At 43.5% G+C, this 17,392-nt stretch overlaps 1 protein-coding gene and 1 long non-coding RNA gene across 3 annotated transcripts in view; one reads left to right on the top strand and one right to left on the bottom strand.

Annotated features, from left to right (window-relative positions):
* LOC138751814 (uncharacterized) overlaps window positions 1-6,014 on the bottom strand; it is a 66,741-nt gene extending 60,727 nt beyond the window's left edge. Inside the window, exons 1-2 of the long non-coding RNA XR_011350202.1 lie at window positions 5,326-6,014; window positions 3,453-3,545 (exon numbers count right to left, since the gene is read on the bottom strand). This is a non-coding gene — a long non-coding RNA (uncharacterized lncRNA). The remainder of the gene's footprint in view (window positions 1-3,452; window positions 3,546-5,325) is intronic.
* Window positions 5,704-17,050, top strand: LOC138751808 (homeobox protein DBX1-like). Of its 2 annotated transcripts, XM_069914635.1 has the most exons (5): window positions 5,704-6,010; window positions 12,487-12,861; window positions 13,719-13,817; window positions 15,561-15,763; window positions 16,370-17,050. In XM_069914635.1, exons 2-5 carry the CDS (start codon window positions 12,489-12,491, stop codon window positions 16,688-16,690), a joined length of 996 nt encoding a protein of 331 aa, XP_069770736.1. In that variant the 5' UTR covers window positions 5,704-6,010; window positions 12,487-12,488; the 3' UTR covers window positions 16,691-17,050. The 2 variants fall into 2 exon arrangements, with proteins under 2 accessions (XP_069770736.1, XP_069770727.1); XM_069914626.1 differs by lacking the exon at window positions 5,704-6,010 and having other exon boundaries at window positions 12,264-12,861.
* The last annotated feature ends 342 nt before the right edge of the window (window positions 17,051-17,392 follow it).

Raw genomic sequence — 17,392 nt, 5'->3', positions numbered from 1 at the left:
ATGAAATGGGGCCAAGTGAAAGTCAATGGGATGGATATTGACTCATCTGGATCCATTCTGTTTCCATGAAAAGTCAAATGAAGAGCAATTCTCATGAGATTGGCTGGATTGATATTGGACATTTTACACCACAGCCCAATATGACATGAAGTTTGGATCTGTTGTGGATAGTGTAACAGTTTGTTGGTGGCTACAACAGGAGAAAGGCAGCATGCAGAGTTGGGTGGAAAAGTAGAAAATATAGTTCAATCCCTATTAGTGTGAAGTGATGCATTTTGGAAGGTCAAGCTTGAAGGCAGAGAGTACAGGGTTAATGGCAGGATTCTTAACTGTGTGGAAGTACAGAGGGACTTTGAGGTCCAAATCCATAGATCTCACAAGGTTACCACTCAGTTTGATAGGGGAGTTGAGAAGGCTTATTAGTTGGGGGATTGGGTTGAAGTATCAAGAGGTAACTTTGCAGCTCTGTAAAATTCCAGTTTGACCACACTTGAAATATTATGTTTAGTTCTGATCACCTCATTATAGGAAGGATGTGGAAGCCATCGAGAGGGTGCAGAGGAGATACATCAGGATGTTGCCTGGATTAGAAAATAGGTCTTAGAAGCTAGGTCTAAGAAGCAAGGTTAGCAGAGCTTCACTCTTTAGAGTGAAGAAGAAAGAGAGGTCACTTAATTGAAATCTACAACATTATGTGATGCAGAGATAGGGAGGACAGTCAGCACCTTTTCTTTTCCCCCGGGGTGAGAGAAGTAAACACGAGAACATCTGTATAAAATGAGGGAAAGAAAAGTTTAGGGGAGGTGTCAGGGGTAAGGTGATTTTTTTTAAAAATAAACACAGAGAGTTGTGGATGCCTGGAATGCATCACCAGGTGTGGTGGTGGCTGGTGCAATAGGATATTTAAAAGACTTTTTGACAAGTACATGGATGAAAGAAAAAAGTAGAAAATATAGTTCAATCCCTTTAAGTGTGAAGTGATGCATTTTGGAAGGTCAAGCTTGAAGGCAGAGTACAGGGTTAATGGCAGGATTCTTAACTGTGTGGGAATACAGAGGGATTTTGGGGTCCAAATCCATAGATCTCACAAGGTTACCATTCAGTTTGATAGGGGAGTTGAGAAGGCTTATCGTATGTGGCCATTATTAGTTGGGGGATTGGGTTGAAGTATCAAGAGGTAACTTTGCAGCTCTATAAAATTCCGGTTTGACCACACTTAGGAGGTAGGGAAGGTCTTGTTTTTGATTAGGTTTCTATAGCTGAGCACAACATCATGCAACAAAGGGCTGTACTGTGCTGCAATGTTCTCTGTTCTATGACAATGAAATCTGTTAAATATGCTTGATTAATACTGTCGATTTGATGGAAATTAGCTGCTGCTTTGTAGTCATATCCTAACAGCAGGATAATTCAAATAGTAACATTTCACCTGACTCTGAAGTCAGCCAGTACCTACATCATCAGTCTTTGACACTGCATAGGGTTCACAATGAACACTCAATTCCATGGAAAATTTGAAGCAACCCTTTCACCATATTATGGATAATCCTGGTAGCATTTTACTTTTTGGCTGGTTGAGGCAGGGATCTCTCATGATCATTAGCATGTCGATTGCCCTCTGTAGTGTGTCAAAAGAACCAAAGACTTGTTGATCCAAACCAAGGCTTTTATTAACTAAAAGACTGGAGCATATCACAAGTAGGTTGACCAGTCTAGAATGACCTGGTCTGGCGAGGAGCAATCCTTTAAGACCTGCCAGTAGGTGTGACTACACTCTCAGCCAATCACAGTCATCCTACACTACAATCTGTACATACACACATTGGTGATAGAATCTGTACTATCACACCCTCCACTTGCAGGCTCTCATCATCTCCTTGAGAACCAAATCAAGTTCTGCAAATGTGATAGCTATTTCAGTGCAAACGTAATGGCATCATGACCCTGCTCTATTCATAACCTTCTCACATGTCATTTTGGAGACTAACCAGCACAGTATTTTATGTCACTGCCAACATCCGTCTTAGAGTGGAATAAAATTGACCTCTTCATTTCAGTGATATGCATCACTAAGGGATAAAAGAATTTTGTGGCAGAATTTAATGCAGCATGTTTTCCAAATGATGTTCGCTGCAGCTCCTGGCATTCCTGTACTGCCAATACTTCTCACTACTGAAGGCTTAATTGAGGAGAAAATATATGAGACTATCCTCTTCTTGCAAGCTCTTTCTCCTTTTTCTCTACCATACCTGTTGCCAAACCAAACTTGTGTGCTCTTTTAAAATACAGTGGCTATTCCTCAAATAACTACCTGTTCTATTTTAAATGATGTACAAAGTCTCAAAATAATCCTGAAATTTAAATTCCCATTCATTATGTTTTATGATTGAACATTTCCAGGACCAAGGAGCACATTAATCAGGTTTTCTGGTTCCAAGGCTGGTGACAGTGGAACCAACTCAACAAGTATCCACTTTATCCAAAACAATGCAAATATGTAGCAGACACAATCTAAAGTCAGCCATGTCTTTTTTGCAGTTGATGTTTCAAAAATAAAGTTATATACCCACACCAACAAAACTGTGGAAAACAAACAACAAACATGATTTGTATTAAAAGCAAAATGCTCACAACAAGATATTCTTGGCAATTGATCTGCTCTCATTATTTTCTCATAAATGTTACTTTCACTGTACTCCCTGCGAATGTGGCCTTCTCTACATCAGACAGATTGGACGCAGGCTGGGAGATCGCTTCGCTGAGCACCTTTGCTCTGTCCACATCAGTGATAGGTTTCTCCCAGTGGCCTACCAATTCAATTCTGCACCCATCTCCCACGCTGATATATCTGTCCTTGGCCTCAGATACTGTCAAACCAAGGCCACCCATAAATTGGAGAAGCAACACTCTCCAGCCAGCTGGCATTAACATCAATTTCTCTGATTTCTGCTAGCTTACTCTTCCATTCTTCCTGCCTCTTCTCCAGCCCCCTGTCTTTCTTTTCTCCAGCTCTCCATCCCTTCCCTCTCCATTCACAGGCCATCCTCCTCTCCCTGTTGTGTGCTTTCCCTCCTGCATGGGACAGTGCCCCTCCCACCCACCAGGTGCCTGCCCACCCACCAGGTGCCTGCCCACCCACCAGGTGCCTGCCCACCCACCAGGTGCCTGCCCACCCACCAGGTGCCTGCCCACCCACCAGGTGCCTGCCCACCCACCAGGTGCCTGCCCACCCACCAGGTGCCTGCCCACCCACCAGGTGCCTGCCCACCCACCAGGTGCCTGCCCACCCACCAGGTGCCTGCCCACCCACCAGGTGCCTGCCCACCCACCAGGTGCCTGCCCACCCACCAGGTGCCTGCCCACCCACCAGGTGCCTGCCCACCCACCAGGTGCCTGCCCACCCACCAGGTGCCTGCCCACCCACCAGGTGCCTGCTCACATTTTGTCCATACCTTAAGCCTTCAACGTTGGTTCTGTATCTTTATCTTTGCTACATAAAGGACACTGTTTGACCTGCATTGTGTAGTTACATGAACACCAATCACCTGTTGATTTTGTTAAAGAGAATGAATTAGGAATGATTATTTTGTTGCTCAGCAAAATATTAAATCTTGTCTTAACTATCCAGCTGAATGGAGGTCAGCCGTGGACTGATGCTTATCTTACCGACTTTCATGGAGCTGGATATTTTAATTCAGATTACCGAAAAGGAACAATTGTGGAGGAGGAATGTCTTGTGATTGAAACTACAATTAAGTGACCTCTCATTCTTCTTCTCTCCAAATAGAAAAGCCCGAGCTCTGCTAACCTTGCTTCAAAGACCTATTTTCTAATCCAGGCAACAATCATGTGCAACACAGTGAATGCGGTCCTGGAACTATTTCCCAATAAATTCAACGAAAGGACCAGCCCATTGGATTATACCTCCACATTTCTCATTTCAAATGGTCACTTTTTAGCGGTTACATGGCAGTGGGAGTCCCCTTGCCCATTCGTGAAAGTGTTCTCTCTTCTCCAACCACCCTTCCCGGCTCCCGCACCTTAAGAGTTTTGAGCAAGTACTATTGACTGGCGCGCCTAGGAGGCTGGTTGCAAGATTCATGTTTATGGAAGCGATGTTCAGGTAGCAGTGGTCGAGGTCGAAGAGGCTGCATTTTGAAAGCCAATGGTCTATTCATCATCGCGCTGGATGACCATCGGAAGCCCAATTCAGCCGATAGTTTGGTGGCGTTAAAAGGAAATCTTCCCAACAGCTGAGTTGGCTGACCAGGAAAACCATAGCACTTGGGGGTGGGAGTTCGCTTGGGGAGGGGGGAGGTGGAGGGAGACGTGCGGAACTCAGCTGGTCTTGCTGCGTCCAGAGGAGGTAAAGAAACCTCCAATTACAGTTTTTCTTAACTCAAAGACCACTTTAGATAATTCCTTACTAATCACAGAGCACCTATGGGGGGGGAGGAGGAGAGGGGGGGAGGGGGAAGGGGGGAGGGGGGAGGGGGAAGGGGGGAGGGGGGAGGGGGGAGGGGGGAGGGGGAAGGGGGAAGGGGGGAAGGGGGAAGGGGGGAGGGGGGGCTCATGGACGCTGTGAGACCGACTGAGTTCCTCCAGCATTTCTGTTTTAACACAACAGCGCTGGGACTTCTCACAGAGCGTCAAAGTCACAAGCAAGTGTGAAACAATTAGAGGTTGCAGGAGATGGGGAAAGTATCATTTCCAAATGGAACATAGTATCTCCATCTGGAGCGGAAGTGGGGTGCTTTACACAATCGCATCACATTAATAAGTCGAATTAAATATTTATTGAGTTAAACACCTGAACTTCAGAACATAAATAATAACATTAAACCAACACCTTCTGCCCTTCCCCACAGACAAGAAGTTTCCAATCTCAAGTTAAAAAAATCTCTAAATAGGCGTCATAATCCCGAATTGTGTAATATTGGATAGTTTTTTTTAAAAAACATTACATAGATACATAATTTTATATTGTCCAAAGTACCTGGTTTGACTAACTGGTTCTGAGAAGACCCTTTACAGCCACCTTGAATCAATCAATTGGTTTCTCTCCTCTTCCCCCCCACCCCCCCCCCAACCTCCCACCTCCCTCAGGGTTACAGCTGGCCAGAGACGTTAGACTTTTCAGGGGGGGGAAAAAACCTCTCATGCCGTTTCCAAGACAAAAGTGCCTCCTTTTCCTGGGGGAATTATGCGGCGCCGTTAACCAGGCTCCGAATGTCATTGTCCCTTTAACAACACCCAATTCTCTCGACAGAAAGAAAAAAATGGCAAAATGGAAAATAAGTTCATATCAAGCACTTAACCAATTACCTCAGAACCGCACAAAGAGGAGATTTGAACGCATAAATTCATGTTCCAGCGACCGTTTGTGTGTGCAAACCTGTTTATAAACAAGGGTTTGGGATTTCGTTAGCGCGGAGAAGAAATGCCCACCGTTGCGTGAAGTCACCGAGCTGCGATATTGGCACAGAACGACAACGTGGCTTTAATGGACTAATAGAATTTAACTCGATGGAATTTTGTTGGTTCAGGCGGGCTGCCTGGGCAATGAAATCACTGTTTTGTTCTCACAAATAGAGAGGGTTATTTAAATGCTTGTTTTAGAATTTGAGTAATCTTGGCTGCAGCTTAAACTGGTGACGAAAATGAAAACAGCCGATGGTGTGAATTGAAATCGCCCAATGGATGATTTGACACCCGTCCAGTATCCCCAACAAGTGTTACAAATATTGCCTTTGAGGTTGTCCTTAGAAGGTAGAGGAAGCCGCCAAGTCGACTCGCTTTTCAGGTTTATCCAAAATTCCGCACAGAAGCAAACACTGCTATTGATGTTACAAGTACAAATTTCATCTCTCGGTTCTGTCCGCTCAATACCCAGTCTTTGGAACCTCCCCTCATCGCCATCCACGCAGTGTTAGGAACATTCAGGCTCTCCAAACGAAATCTATCCACCTCGACTTGTTTTCAGACGTCTTTGAACTAATTCCGTGCTCTGGTAAGTAATTTTTTAATGGGGGGGGGGGTGGAAAGGACCCCACTTTAACAGTTTTGATAGTTAAAAATCAAAGAATCACAGGTCAATCCGTGAAAAGACAATAACCCACAGTGACTTGATGCTGCTAAATTAATTGCACGGCTCAACATTTTGGTGGGGGGGGGGGGTGAAATAAACAGTTTGACCCCCGCCACCACCCCGCCTTTGCGTTCAAATTCCAGTCCAAAGACGTGAGCGCAGCGTCAATGTCCTCTTCTCTCCAGTGCTCTGGGCAGAACTCCCTGTGCCGAGAGAGACCTCCTTTTCGAGTCACAGAATCATGGACTGAAACCTGCCAGCCTCCAAAATGATCATTACAGATTTTCTGGCACTATGGAGCAGGACAAGGTGAAGGCTTTCCTTGGTCTCCTTACCAACATTTGCCAGCGTTAACCCTGATGGATTATCTGCGTTATCGCCGCGATGTTGTTTATGGGACTAAGCTATGCGCAAATTGGCTGTTCTCTTTCAAGCATTACAATGGAGACCAGTCTCCAATTAGGTTGGGGCGTCCTGAGGTCGTGAAAAGTCCAATATGGATACATTTTCAATGAATGCCTCCGCAGGGAAGCAACAGCTTATCAGAGTGAATCGTTCATTTACTCCGCAAAGATTTACCCGCAATTTAACAAAGTTTTCACCGATTATTTCCATCAGAGGCTGCTAAGTACACCCATTAAAACGCCAATTAAGCTTATTGGTCACCGATCATTGCTTCAGATCACGTTCAGTGGCATGGTTTGGTACTTTCAGTAGAACTGCGGTGATTTAAGACTGTATCAGACATTCGAAGACCTGAAATAGATCTAAACCACAAATAAAGATGGGGTGTTGCGAAGGAAACGTGTAATATGCGCTGCCCTGCCCTGAGACCAATAGCTGTGGCGCAAAGGTAAAGACCTCTCCAGTTAAATGGCCTTTACCTTCACAATGAAATGAAGAAAATACAAACTGTTGGACCCTCAGCTTTCATTCCTTCCCCCGAAAATCCTTCTATTGTGTCAATCAAGCAGATGGTTTGCAGGAAATATGGCTTAGCCTCAGTGACCGAAACTAATTTTAACTAGCTTTCTATCCCTCCGCGTTTGTTTTCTGCTTACCAAATAGCGCAAAACAGCTGGCCGTGCGAATTAAACCCATTAAAAGCACATTTATAATAAATTATATTCGCAAGAATGTTGTCCTTTGGCACTGAAAGACACGCACGGGGACGGCGCATTTGAATGAAAATGTGGGCAACACTATCTTCTTAACATAGCCTGAAAGTCTTAAAACATTTTACTAAATAGATTAACTTGACGATTGTTTCCTTCACATTTATCAGCTTCATTAAGTGAATGGGCGAACAAATATATTACACATGCATGAAAAGCCCTATTGGTCGGACTTATTGTGCTGCAGTCTGACAGGTGGTTCACTGTTTTTTTTTGTGCAAAAAAGAGTGGGGATCTTGACGAGAGCGCAGAGGGGAAAAGATGCCTGCGTAATTTGGCAAGGCGAGAAGTATCAAGTTTAATATTTATATACCTTATCTTCTCCCAGCTTCACTCATTGCGTCAAATTGACCGGGAATGATCCACAAAATAAACATATACAGATAATACGTTGTTTTCAAAATAAATTATAAAATTGTACAATACCTCTCGATTCCATTTATGGTCAAGAATGTTGACAACACAACAGTTACTATATTAACGTATGTCTTTTTTTAAAAAAACATCTTCGTTTTATACATGGCTGTAGAAAGATAGCCTTTTCTGTGGGATAGATTATTTGTTTTATTATACAGGTAAGGCAGTCCGCGCTGTGAACTGCTCGGACTTTTACCCCCATTGTGTCTCATCACCAGAGAAGCAGGTCTCTTGAGTTGGCTGCAAGATCCTGTTGACAATGGGACACTCAGACGCCGTTTGCTGATCAGGCGAATTCCCCTCCCATTTCGACAGGGCAGATGGAATTAAAGAAAAGTTTGTCACCGCGAAAGGTTTCCTAAAGGGCTATTGGGGAGGGGTGGGTTTCTTATTAGATCGTATAAACGAGGCCGTTCAATCACTCGGAAACTATTTCCCACTTTGATCAGTAGTTTAGAGTTGTTAAGAGCGAGGATAAGATTTAACCAGAAATTCTGCAAGATTTGGGTGACACTTGACAGCCCAATGGATTGTGGCGGGACTTGTCCCGCAGACAAGTCTCCGAGAATTAACAAGGTTAAAAGAGAGGATTCTGTTGACACCGTGGTGAAGTGATGAAGGGCTCAAGCCCGAAACGTTGGTTCTGTATCTTTACTTTTGCTACTGCTTGACCTGCTGAGTTTCTCCAGCATTTGTGTGTGTGTTTTTTCCCCCAAGGTGGTTTAATGTATGATGTGACGGTGAGTTCGATTCCACGGAGCAAACCTTAAAGCACTCGAATAGACTGGGGGGCCACCAAAGGCCGGGTGGGTGGGGAAAGTCGATAATGCAGGAAATTATTGGGTCCGTTTAGAGGCGGATTAGATCATCGAGCTCGAAACGAACAAATGAAACGAGATTCAAGGATTTGACGCTATTTGGGTGTAAATCACAATAAAGCATTTTCTTTTTAGAATACTCCTCCAGGTTTTATTTGCACCAAATCAAAATTCGACCAACTTGATCACCTCTATATCCGTTTCCAAGCATTATCGTAAACGATGAAATTCTAGATGTGAGGAATGGAAAAAAATATCACAACACGGGCACTGGGTCAGTTCGAGATCATCTCAAAGGAAGATTTCTGCCTTGGACGACCAAGCTGCAAAGTAACTTTCTCTTCTTCCCCAGCGCCGAGAGACTGCCAGTTTTAATATACTTTTCATCTTGCAGCTTGGTCACGGTTTAACGCCGAGGTGATTTATTTATTTTAAAAATTATCATACTAAAGTCCCGTTAGGTGAATCCGACCTCTTCAGTTTAATGGATATGTAAATAGACGGTGCTGTTTTGACCATGCGCCTGCGAGACAATTTCATGGGGATTAAATCCAACGGCCTGAATTTTAAAGAAAATGTCTCTTCCGTAAACTCTTCTCTCTTTTTAAAAAAAAAACCTCTGTTCAGCCCTACAAAGAAACCGAATGACTTTTTTTCTTTTATAAAAAAAAATGGAGATAACTACCCTCAAAATGAATGGCACAGCGAACAAAAAGGACGAGCATAGGTCAAACAACATTAGTCACAGATCTGATCAGGGACCACGAACTTCTAAAGGGAACCTTCAAAAATCTGTCCAAAATAAATCTCAGTCAAATTTCATTGCTACTTATGCTTTATTTTGCTTTGAATGCTTGTTTGGTGTCCCCCCCCCCCCCCCCCTTCCTTATAGAGATGCGGGATTTTTGTTTTGGAAGTTGTGTCAAGAGTGTGGCACAGGCTCTTACCGCAGAGCATCGACATCCACGTGTGTCACAGCATGGGCTTGACCCAACCCCCCAGTTAATGTCGTTATCCTGATTTAGTGCAAAGAAATTGCTAGCAGTTGTCCTGTGCACAGGCATAAGGTATAAGGCGGAGTAAATCAACACACCAGAAGCAATAATTACTGGAAAACAAAATTATCGGACAAATTTGGGAAGAGTATTGATCTTTAACTCTCCTTGTGTGCCGTTTTGCACATTCAATCAGACGTTTTTTTTTGTCTCAGTAAAAGCACAAAGCTGGAGAACTCGGCAGGTCAAACGGTGTATTTGACGTAACAAAGATACATAACCAATGTTTTGGGGTTGATCCCTTCATCAAGGCTTCATTATTTAACCACCTGAAGGATTCGATGCCGTTTTGCCCTCTCTCTGCTTACGAACAATCTTCCCACTGAGGGACGGTCCTGATCATTCCAGGATTATAGGTCACCCGAATCTCATGCATGCATCTTGCTCCAACTTAATTTGACTTCAGTCATCAAGTTGTCGCCAATTGAATGGAATGTCAGGGGATCGAAGCAGATGATTGGCCGTGAGCAGAGAAAGGAGGCAAATCGACAGCGAATTCTTCACATGATACAATAAGAAGTGGCGACAAAAATAAATTATTGTTCAAAACGGCGCGAGCTGGTCGCTTCAGACCAATACCCTTGTTCCATTTATTTCATTACTTGGTTTCCGGGTAATTATGAGTTCTTCTGAGTTTATTTATTGAATAAAAGTTTTTGCAAGATCACTGTGCCTGATCTGGCATTTGATGCTTGTAAATGAACAGCGATTAAAAAGTTTCAAGAGCGGGAACATGCATCTCTCTCTCTCTCTCTCTCTCTCTCACTCACTCACACACACACACTCACACCCCACAATTTGTTGTAAACCAGTCGTTTTTAAGGCTGGCTTTAAACAACGCGGCCATAGCACATAATCAGCATTAATGCAATTGTTAATTGCCTGATAGCTTTTTTAAAAAAAAACTTATTTCATGCTCGTGGAGCGAGTTTTACCTTGTTCGACTCGTCTAACATTACTCGATATCACATTATCTGAAATTCCAATGCAAATCTGGATGCATATTAGAAACAACATCTCCTGAAATCACACTGATTTCTAGGCTGAACTGTGAAATTGTTCACTAACTATGCAACATTCCCAGTTGTTAAAGCAGCAAGAACAATCCATTCTCCTGGAAACCAGGATAAACTTGTCCATCGCAAACAATATGCAAAATACAGTTTTGTATTTTTCATGAACGAAAATCTCGTTTCCGATTTTAACAGGATTTAAAGCTGTTTTTGATCGTGTGTCCAAGTTTCGGACTGTCTAAATCCTCAGTCCTCTATTCAGAATCTGCCTCAGTCAAGCTTTGCCCACATCATTTTTTTTAAAGGAAAGTTTAATATGATGAAATATCTATTTGCGTATCGAAAAATAACGGGATTTTCAAATGAGAATGTGGTGGCAATTATTTTTACATGCCTTTTCCATTTTAACGTAAATTAGTATCTCTTCCAAGTTCCACTGCTGAAGTTGAGACGCAATGTTTGCTTCTCGAAGGGTTTAAAGCGCGGATGCACCTTTGTCTGTGTGTTAAGAGGGAGCAACGTAAGGATAATCTACAGCTGATGCAGAACGCTGAACAGCGAGAGGGGGGAAAACGTATTTAATGTCGAAGTAAAGCTGCTGAACGTCGGCTAATACGATTTTTGAAGCATTGTGTCGAATAAATAAAAAAATACAGCTGATTGTGACAGTTGATGCTGTTGACGCGGTTAATGGGATAACGTGGCTGTTGCCCATTTTCCGACGCATATTAAGAATAAACTAGTGTACGTTTTTATTTTGTTGAACTTAATATTCTGCACATCTGTTATTGCGTTAAAGACCAATGTGATCGATTCTAGGCGAGGTTTTGTTCTCTGTTAGAAAGACCGAAGGCTCCTTTTAAAAGCGTATTAACGGAATATGTCTCGGTAGGCACCCAGGGAACACTGAACAATAATTATGCTGTAAAAATACTTTTTAAAAACTGTCAGTTTTTCAGACAGTTCCAGCAGTTTATTTTTTGAACTGTTGACTAATGCAGGTATACCGTGTCTACAGCTTCTCAGTCTGCAAGGGACTCTATATTCCGCTTTATCTTATACCAATCCGAATTAGTCTTAACTAATGGACCAGCTTATTTATTGATCGAAAGCGATCAATAAAACGAGTTTCTCGTCGATTAAGCCTTTGGAGAGTTTTCGAGGTTAAGATCGAGCAATAGACTTTATTATGTTTCAATTAGTGATATCTTCGACTGAAAATTGCATTTTATATAAATATAATTTGCTTCCAATGGACGAGGACAATCTGCTGTTTAAATGTCTCACTCTGCCAGCCCAAGATGCCTTTCACAAGGAGATTATGGTGTCAGATATGAATATTTATTGACCAGTTTTGTTGGCGCAGCGGGGGTATCAAATAAATTTAGTGCTTTCTTTTCATAATTCCTTTCAAACGAGGAAAATGTCATTGGAAACTTGGAAAATTGTCTTTTAATTAGCCTGTGTGTATTGCACCCAAACAAAACAAGCTCAAATCCTTCGGCAGTGTATTCAAAAGAGGCGGTCGGTATTCCGAATTAATGGCTACACCTTCTTTGTTGAAGCTCCATTGTAATTGCTTGCTTATGAAGTCTAATCCAATCATAAATTGCTCTAATGGACCAATCAGCGAACCAGAAGCTCCAAGTGAAAGGAGCTCATGTGGAGAACTTTGTTGAACTTCATTGTCAGAGCTGTCACATCTGAAAAGACTTACCCAGGCTGTCCGCTATAAAACACATCAGGCAGGAGGGGGCGATGGTAGAAAAGTGCTGGAGGTGCGAGTTGGATCTCTCACTGAAAGTGAAGTAGGGGTAAAAAGCTCTGCTGAATAGGATTGATTGGGACTTCCCTCCCTTTCTCTCTCTCTCTTTCGCTCTTTTCTCTCTCCCCCCTCTTCTCTTTCTCTCACCGCTGCAGATATGATGTTCCCAAGTGTGATTGCTCCTTCGGCCATGTACCCGGGGCTCTTAAGGCCAACCCCAACTCTCACTCTCCCCCAGAACTTGCAGTCAGCTTTCTCCTCGCACGCAGTGGGAGCCAGTTTCCTGGTGGAGGATCTGCTGAAGATCAGTCGGCCTGCCAGCTACCTGCCCCGATCCGTGTCAGCCGCGCTGTCTCCATCAGCTTCCGAACCCACCACAACCCCAAGCCCGGTGACAGCAGAACAAGTCTGCACGACTAGCTCTGTCACGAGTGGAATATGCTCCCCTCACACCTCCATCTCGACAAGCAACGATTCCAGTTACCTAAAGTTTGGTGTGCACGCCATCCTCTCGTCAACCCCAAGAACTGGTGAGTGTCTTCTTCCTTAAATGCCACGCAGTAAAGCAATGCAACCACATCGTAGATCTGTGCGTCGTAGACGAAGTGCGAACTACAAACGTCCTCTTCAACTTTTAAAAATAATTTATCTTTTTACCGTAATATCTTAAACAGAATAAAAGCGTTTCGAGTAAAATGTAGGCATAAGAAACTTCAAATAATTGATGCATCATTTTCCGAAAACTTCCTTCGTTCATATTCCTTGTTCAATCCGCCTTAATTCTTCTACTAGAGTAAAGTTTGTGGGCGTGAGGTGACTTGAATTCTATTTGTAACCGACCCAGTACAATATAAAGCTACCCAAGTACGATCGAGAGGTAGTTTATTGCGTGATCAACTGCATAAAACCAACGATTATCGAGCTGTCGAAGTAAAATTTCTGGTCCAAATAAGCCAAACCATTATCTAGACGCCATACAACTTTCAATTATTGAAACATACCGTTACCTACGTACAAAATGAGACTATCTAGAATAGGTAATAGTGTTAGTTAAACACATCTATACATACAGATACACGCATCACTTAGGTGCACAATATAAATAGTTATATTTAATATATAGTGTGTGTATATATATATATATATATATATATATAGTGTATTTATATATAAACAAAGTTAAATACGTAGAATATTTAATGGTCATTTAAATGGGAGACGGGTGTAAATTACCCTATAAAATATTTATCCAGGTCATGGGAAATTATCGTGCTCATTTGTGTTGCAGATTTTATTCTTTATGTATCCATTGTCAACAAAGTAAACACGCTGTCAACTGTCTGTAGTTAACTGTGCAAGTTCCTAATTTCCTTCTCCTCTCTTCCAGAGACGTCCCACCCTCTGATGCAAGGAATTTCGCCCAAGGCTTTCTTCCCTTACTTCGAGGGCTCCTTCCAGCCTTTCCTCCGCTCCTCCTACTTCCCAGGTAGGGCTCCTGGCATCCCGCCGCAGCGCGCCCGCCCCGCTCGTCCTTCCTCTTGTTTCACGCATATTTAATCAATATTTTGCAGCCTGTCCCGGGGGTTAGATTGTAGTTCAGAGGTTGTTAGAAGTACAACGGTTCGAAATCAGTCTCGGTTATTTGATGCCCTATTTAGCACAAGCTGTGACGGTTGACATTCTGCTCCGAGTCCATGATCTACAAATTAGCAGAGATTGTCACGCACTAAGTTCGAGGCGGGTCCATTCTCAGAAGAGCTGTTCGCTTCCCTGCTCGGATGCAGTTTTCCCACAGAGACCCGCAGTTCCTCACTGGTTCCCGACAAAGCGACGAGCACCGTGACCGATCGCTGCTTCATCTTCAGCAGCCACACACAGTGTTAGCACCGGGTCCAAGCCTCCCCTCCCAAACACCAAGCAACTCCCCCTCCCTAAGACCACCCCCCCCCCAAACACCACCCGACGTCCCCTCCCCACGACTCTTCCCCCTCCCCAAAAGCCCACCCTAGCCACTCCCCTCGACAACATATTCCCAACCTCTCCTTCCCCATCCAACATCCTCCCTCCCCAGTCCCACAGCCGTCCTTGAAGCTGTCTTGATATAAAAATTATCCTCCAGTGCCTGACAACATGTACAGAAGAGTTTCCAATGACCGAACTGCCAGTCTCGGTGCACAGTCACTCAGTCACAGTCACGGAGTCGCAGTCACACAGTCAGCCACACAGTCACAGTCACGCAGTGGATTTTAAAAAAAAAACTTTGCTCAATTGTTTTTTTAAAAAAGAAAACTAATATTCCATTTCTCAGAGGCCTCCCCGCCCCCATTCACCTTTGTTGCCGATAAAGCATTTCGATTTCACTAGCCTGTGACAGCTTTCCTCGTTTAATTGACACGTCTCAAACAGCTTAACGTTATGAAACCAGGATTGGTCTAAACCAGCGACAATTAGACCTTTACCGCCTTTATTCACAAGCTGAAAGTTTCAACAAAAAAACAACTTGGAGTGTTTGAGCTTTCTAAATGGCTTTTCATCTCCATTTGATGAAAATGTTTTGAGAGAGGGGAGAAAGCCTGCAGTAATCAGTATTCGCACAATGATCTTGGCATGCAGTTTCTGTTAAGTTTGTGAATGTGTAAATTGCTTTTGTTCCAATAATATATGGCTTTAGCAGCCTGGCTGTCCTCAGTCTTTTTCTGTTAGTTCATTACTACACAATTACCATTCACGCTTCATTAGAATTTCTGTCTCCTTTTTTTATATATAAACCAGGCCATTTGGAACCAGCGAAAGTGCTCAGCGTCTGCTCTTCACTGCCAGTAAAGTTATTTTCTCAAACATTTCCAATTATGTCAGTGTCCAAGTTATAAGGTGCAACAAAATTGCTGGAAATACTTTAAAATATCACCTCTAGTGATTTCAAATATAAGTGACCAAACTGAGCAGAGTAGCAAAGATACATTATCAAGGTTTCGTTATATACGCCAACATTGGTTATGTATCTTTATCCTTAATGCATAAGGTACATTCTTTGACCTGTTGAGTTTCTCCAGCTTTGTGTTACTACTTCAACCACGGTGTCTGCAGACTTTGCGGGTTGTCTATATACGTACCCGCGTCGACAAAGTAAGTGTGCGATGTCAGTGATTTAATACTGTGACATCTCCAATATCCTCTGTGTATGTCCTTTCCCAAGGTGAAACCCGCTAACCCACTCTTTTCCGTTCAGCTTCTTCCTCTGTGGTTCCCATACCTGGCACCTTCTCTTGGCCACTTGCAGCTCGGGGAAAGCCCAGGCGAGGAATGCTTCGTCGAGCAGTTTTCTCGGATGTGCAGCGGAAAGCGTTGGAGAAGATGTTTCAGAAGCAGAAATACATCAGCAAGCCAGACAGACGCAAACTGGCAGCCAAGTTGGGGCTGAAAGACTCGCAGGTAATTCATCTTTTGCACGAATCCGTCAAGTGGTTCTCCCCTTCTTGGATACGGTAGAACTTGGGGGGAGGATAAAAATCGAATTCGCGGACAACCGGTCCAAACAGAGAGTCAGAGAACACGGAAACGAGCCTTTCGGCCCAGCTTGCTCATGCTATCCAAGCTGAAAGCAATCTAGCAGGGGCGAGCAGCATCACTGGGTCGACGTTTCAGGTTCATCAAGCCTCCCACTGATGCTGGTCGACCTGCTAAGCTCATCCAGCAGATTGCTTCCAACATGTGCAGTCTACGAAAGCTCGTCCAAATCGCTGGTTCGGCCCATCTCTGTCGAATCCATGATGTATCTGCCCGTTAAACGTTACCATCGTGGCCGCCTTTGACTTTGATTCCCTTTGGGAATGATCGTCGGCAAGGATTCGGTGGGTTAAAAAAAATGGACAGTTTTCGTGATATAATAATTGACAGACTGTTCTAATGAGTTTTGATCGAGCTGATTTAACAGCGAGGAATGACTCTGCTTCGAACTACCCTTGTCTGATCTCCCGATATAACTTTTGAAATGTAACTTTCCACCCCCCCCCCCCCCCCCACCCACCCACCAAACAGGTGAAGATTTGGTTTCAGAACCGAAGAATGAAATGGAGAAATTCGAAAGAGAGGGAACTGCTGTCTGCCGGCGGTTGCCGAGAGCAGACCTTGCCCACAAAGTTAAACCCACATCCCGATCTCAGCGACGTGGGCAAGTCGTCTCCCTGCAGCCTCCACTCGGGAGACGAGGAGGAGACGGGGTGCAGAGACAGCCCCAAATCGTCCATATGCCATTCACCAGAGTACAAGAGCGTGGACACGCACCTTTGCCTCATCTCGCACCAACACACGTTCTTCTCCGAGGAGGAGGACGAGGAGGAAGAAATAACCGTTTCATAAACTTGTCTGCTCCGGATCATTTTGTGAAAGGACAATGTTTTACTGCTTGCAAAGTACGAGGGAAACAGACGGGACTTAACACTGACCAGTTGAGGCTGGCTTTGCGCAGCTTCAGTGATCTGGACACAGGTTTTGTACAAATGATGTGAGTTGTATGAATATTTTATACCAAGAGTATTATTGAATGACTATACGTATAGTTTGATTAGATTCTAATGAAAAGCTTGCAGTTTTAATGACTTATCTTGCAAAAGTAGACTTGTCATAACTTATGAAGAATTGATTTTCCTTTTGTATTCTGCAGTGCATAGATGCATCATGTTTATACCTTAAATGTTTTGTATAATACCAAATAAAATGTGGGCATTATGAGATGTGCTTAAAAATATGAAAATTGTGTTTGTCAGACATTTTGTAAAATTATTTGCTGAGAGGAAGAGACAGTCTCGAAGAATCCAGGTCATGAAACCACCCCCCCCCCCCCCACCCATCCCATCCCACCCAACCCAGATATCATGGCCAATGCAAGTAAACTAACTTCTTCCTTCTACAGCTGGACCGCATCACACCCTTGGGATCTCTCCATCCGCCTTGGGCTTTCACTTCAAGAAATAACATTTTGACTATTTTAAGTTGACACTTTAATGGAACAAATTTGCATTTGTTTGACCCTTTTATCTCTTTCCAGCACCATCAAGATTG

Source organism: Narcine bancroftii, chromosome 1 (genome assembly GCF_036971445.1).
Source record: "Narcine bancroftii isolate sNarBan1 chromosome 1, sNarBan1.hap1, whole genome shotgun sequence".
Taxonomy (NCBI): domain Eukaryota; kingdom Metazoa; phylum Chordata; class Chondrichthyes; order Torpediniformes; family Narcinidae; genus Narcine; species Narcine bancroftii.
Note: the sequence above shows the minus strand (reverse complement) of the source record. Positions and strands in the feature narration are given on the sequence as shown.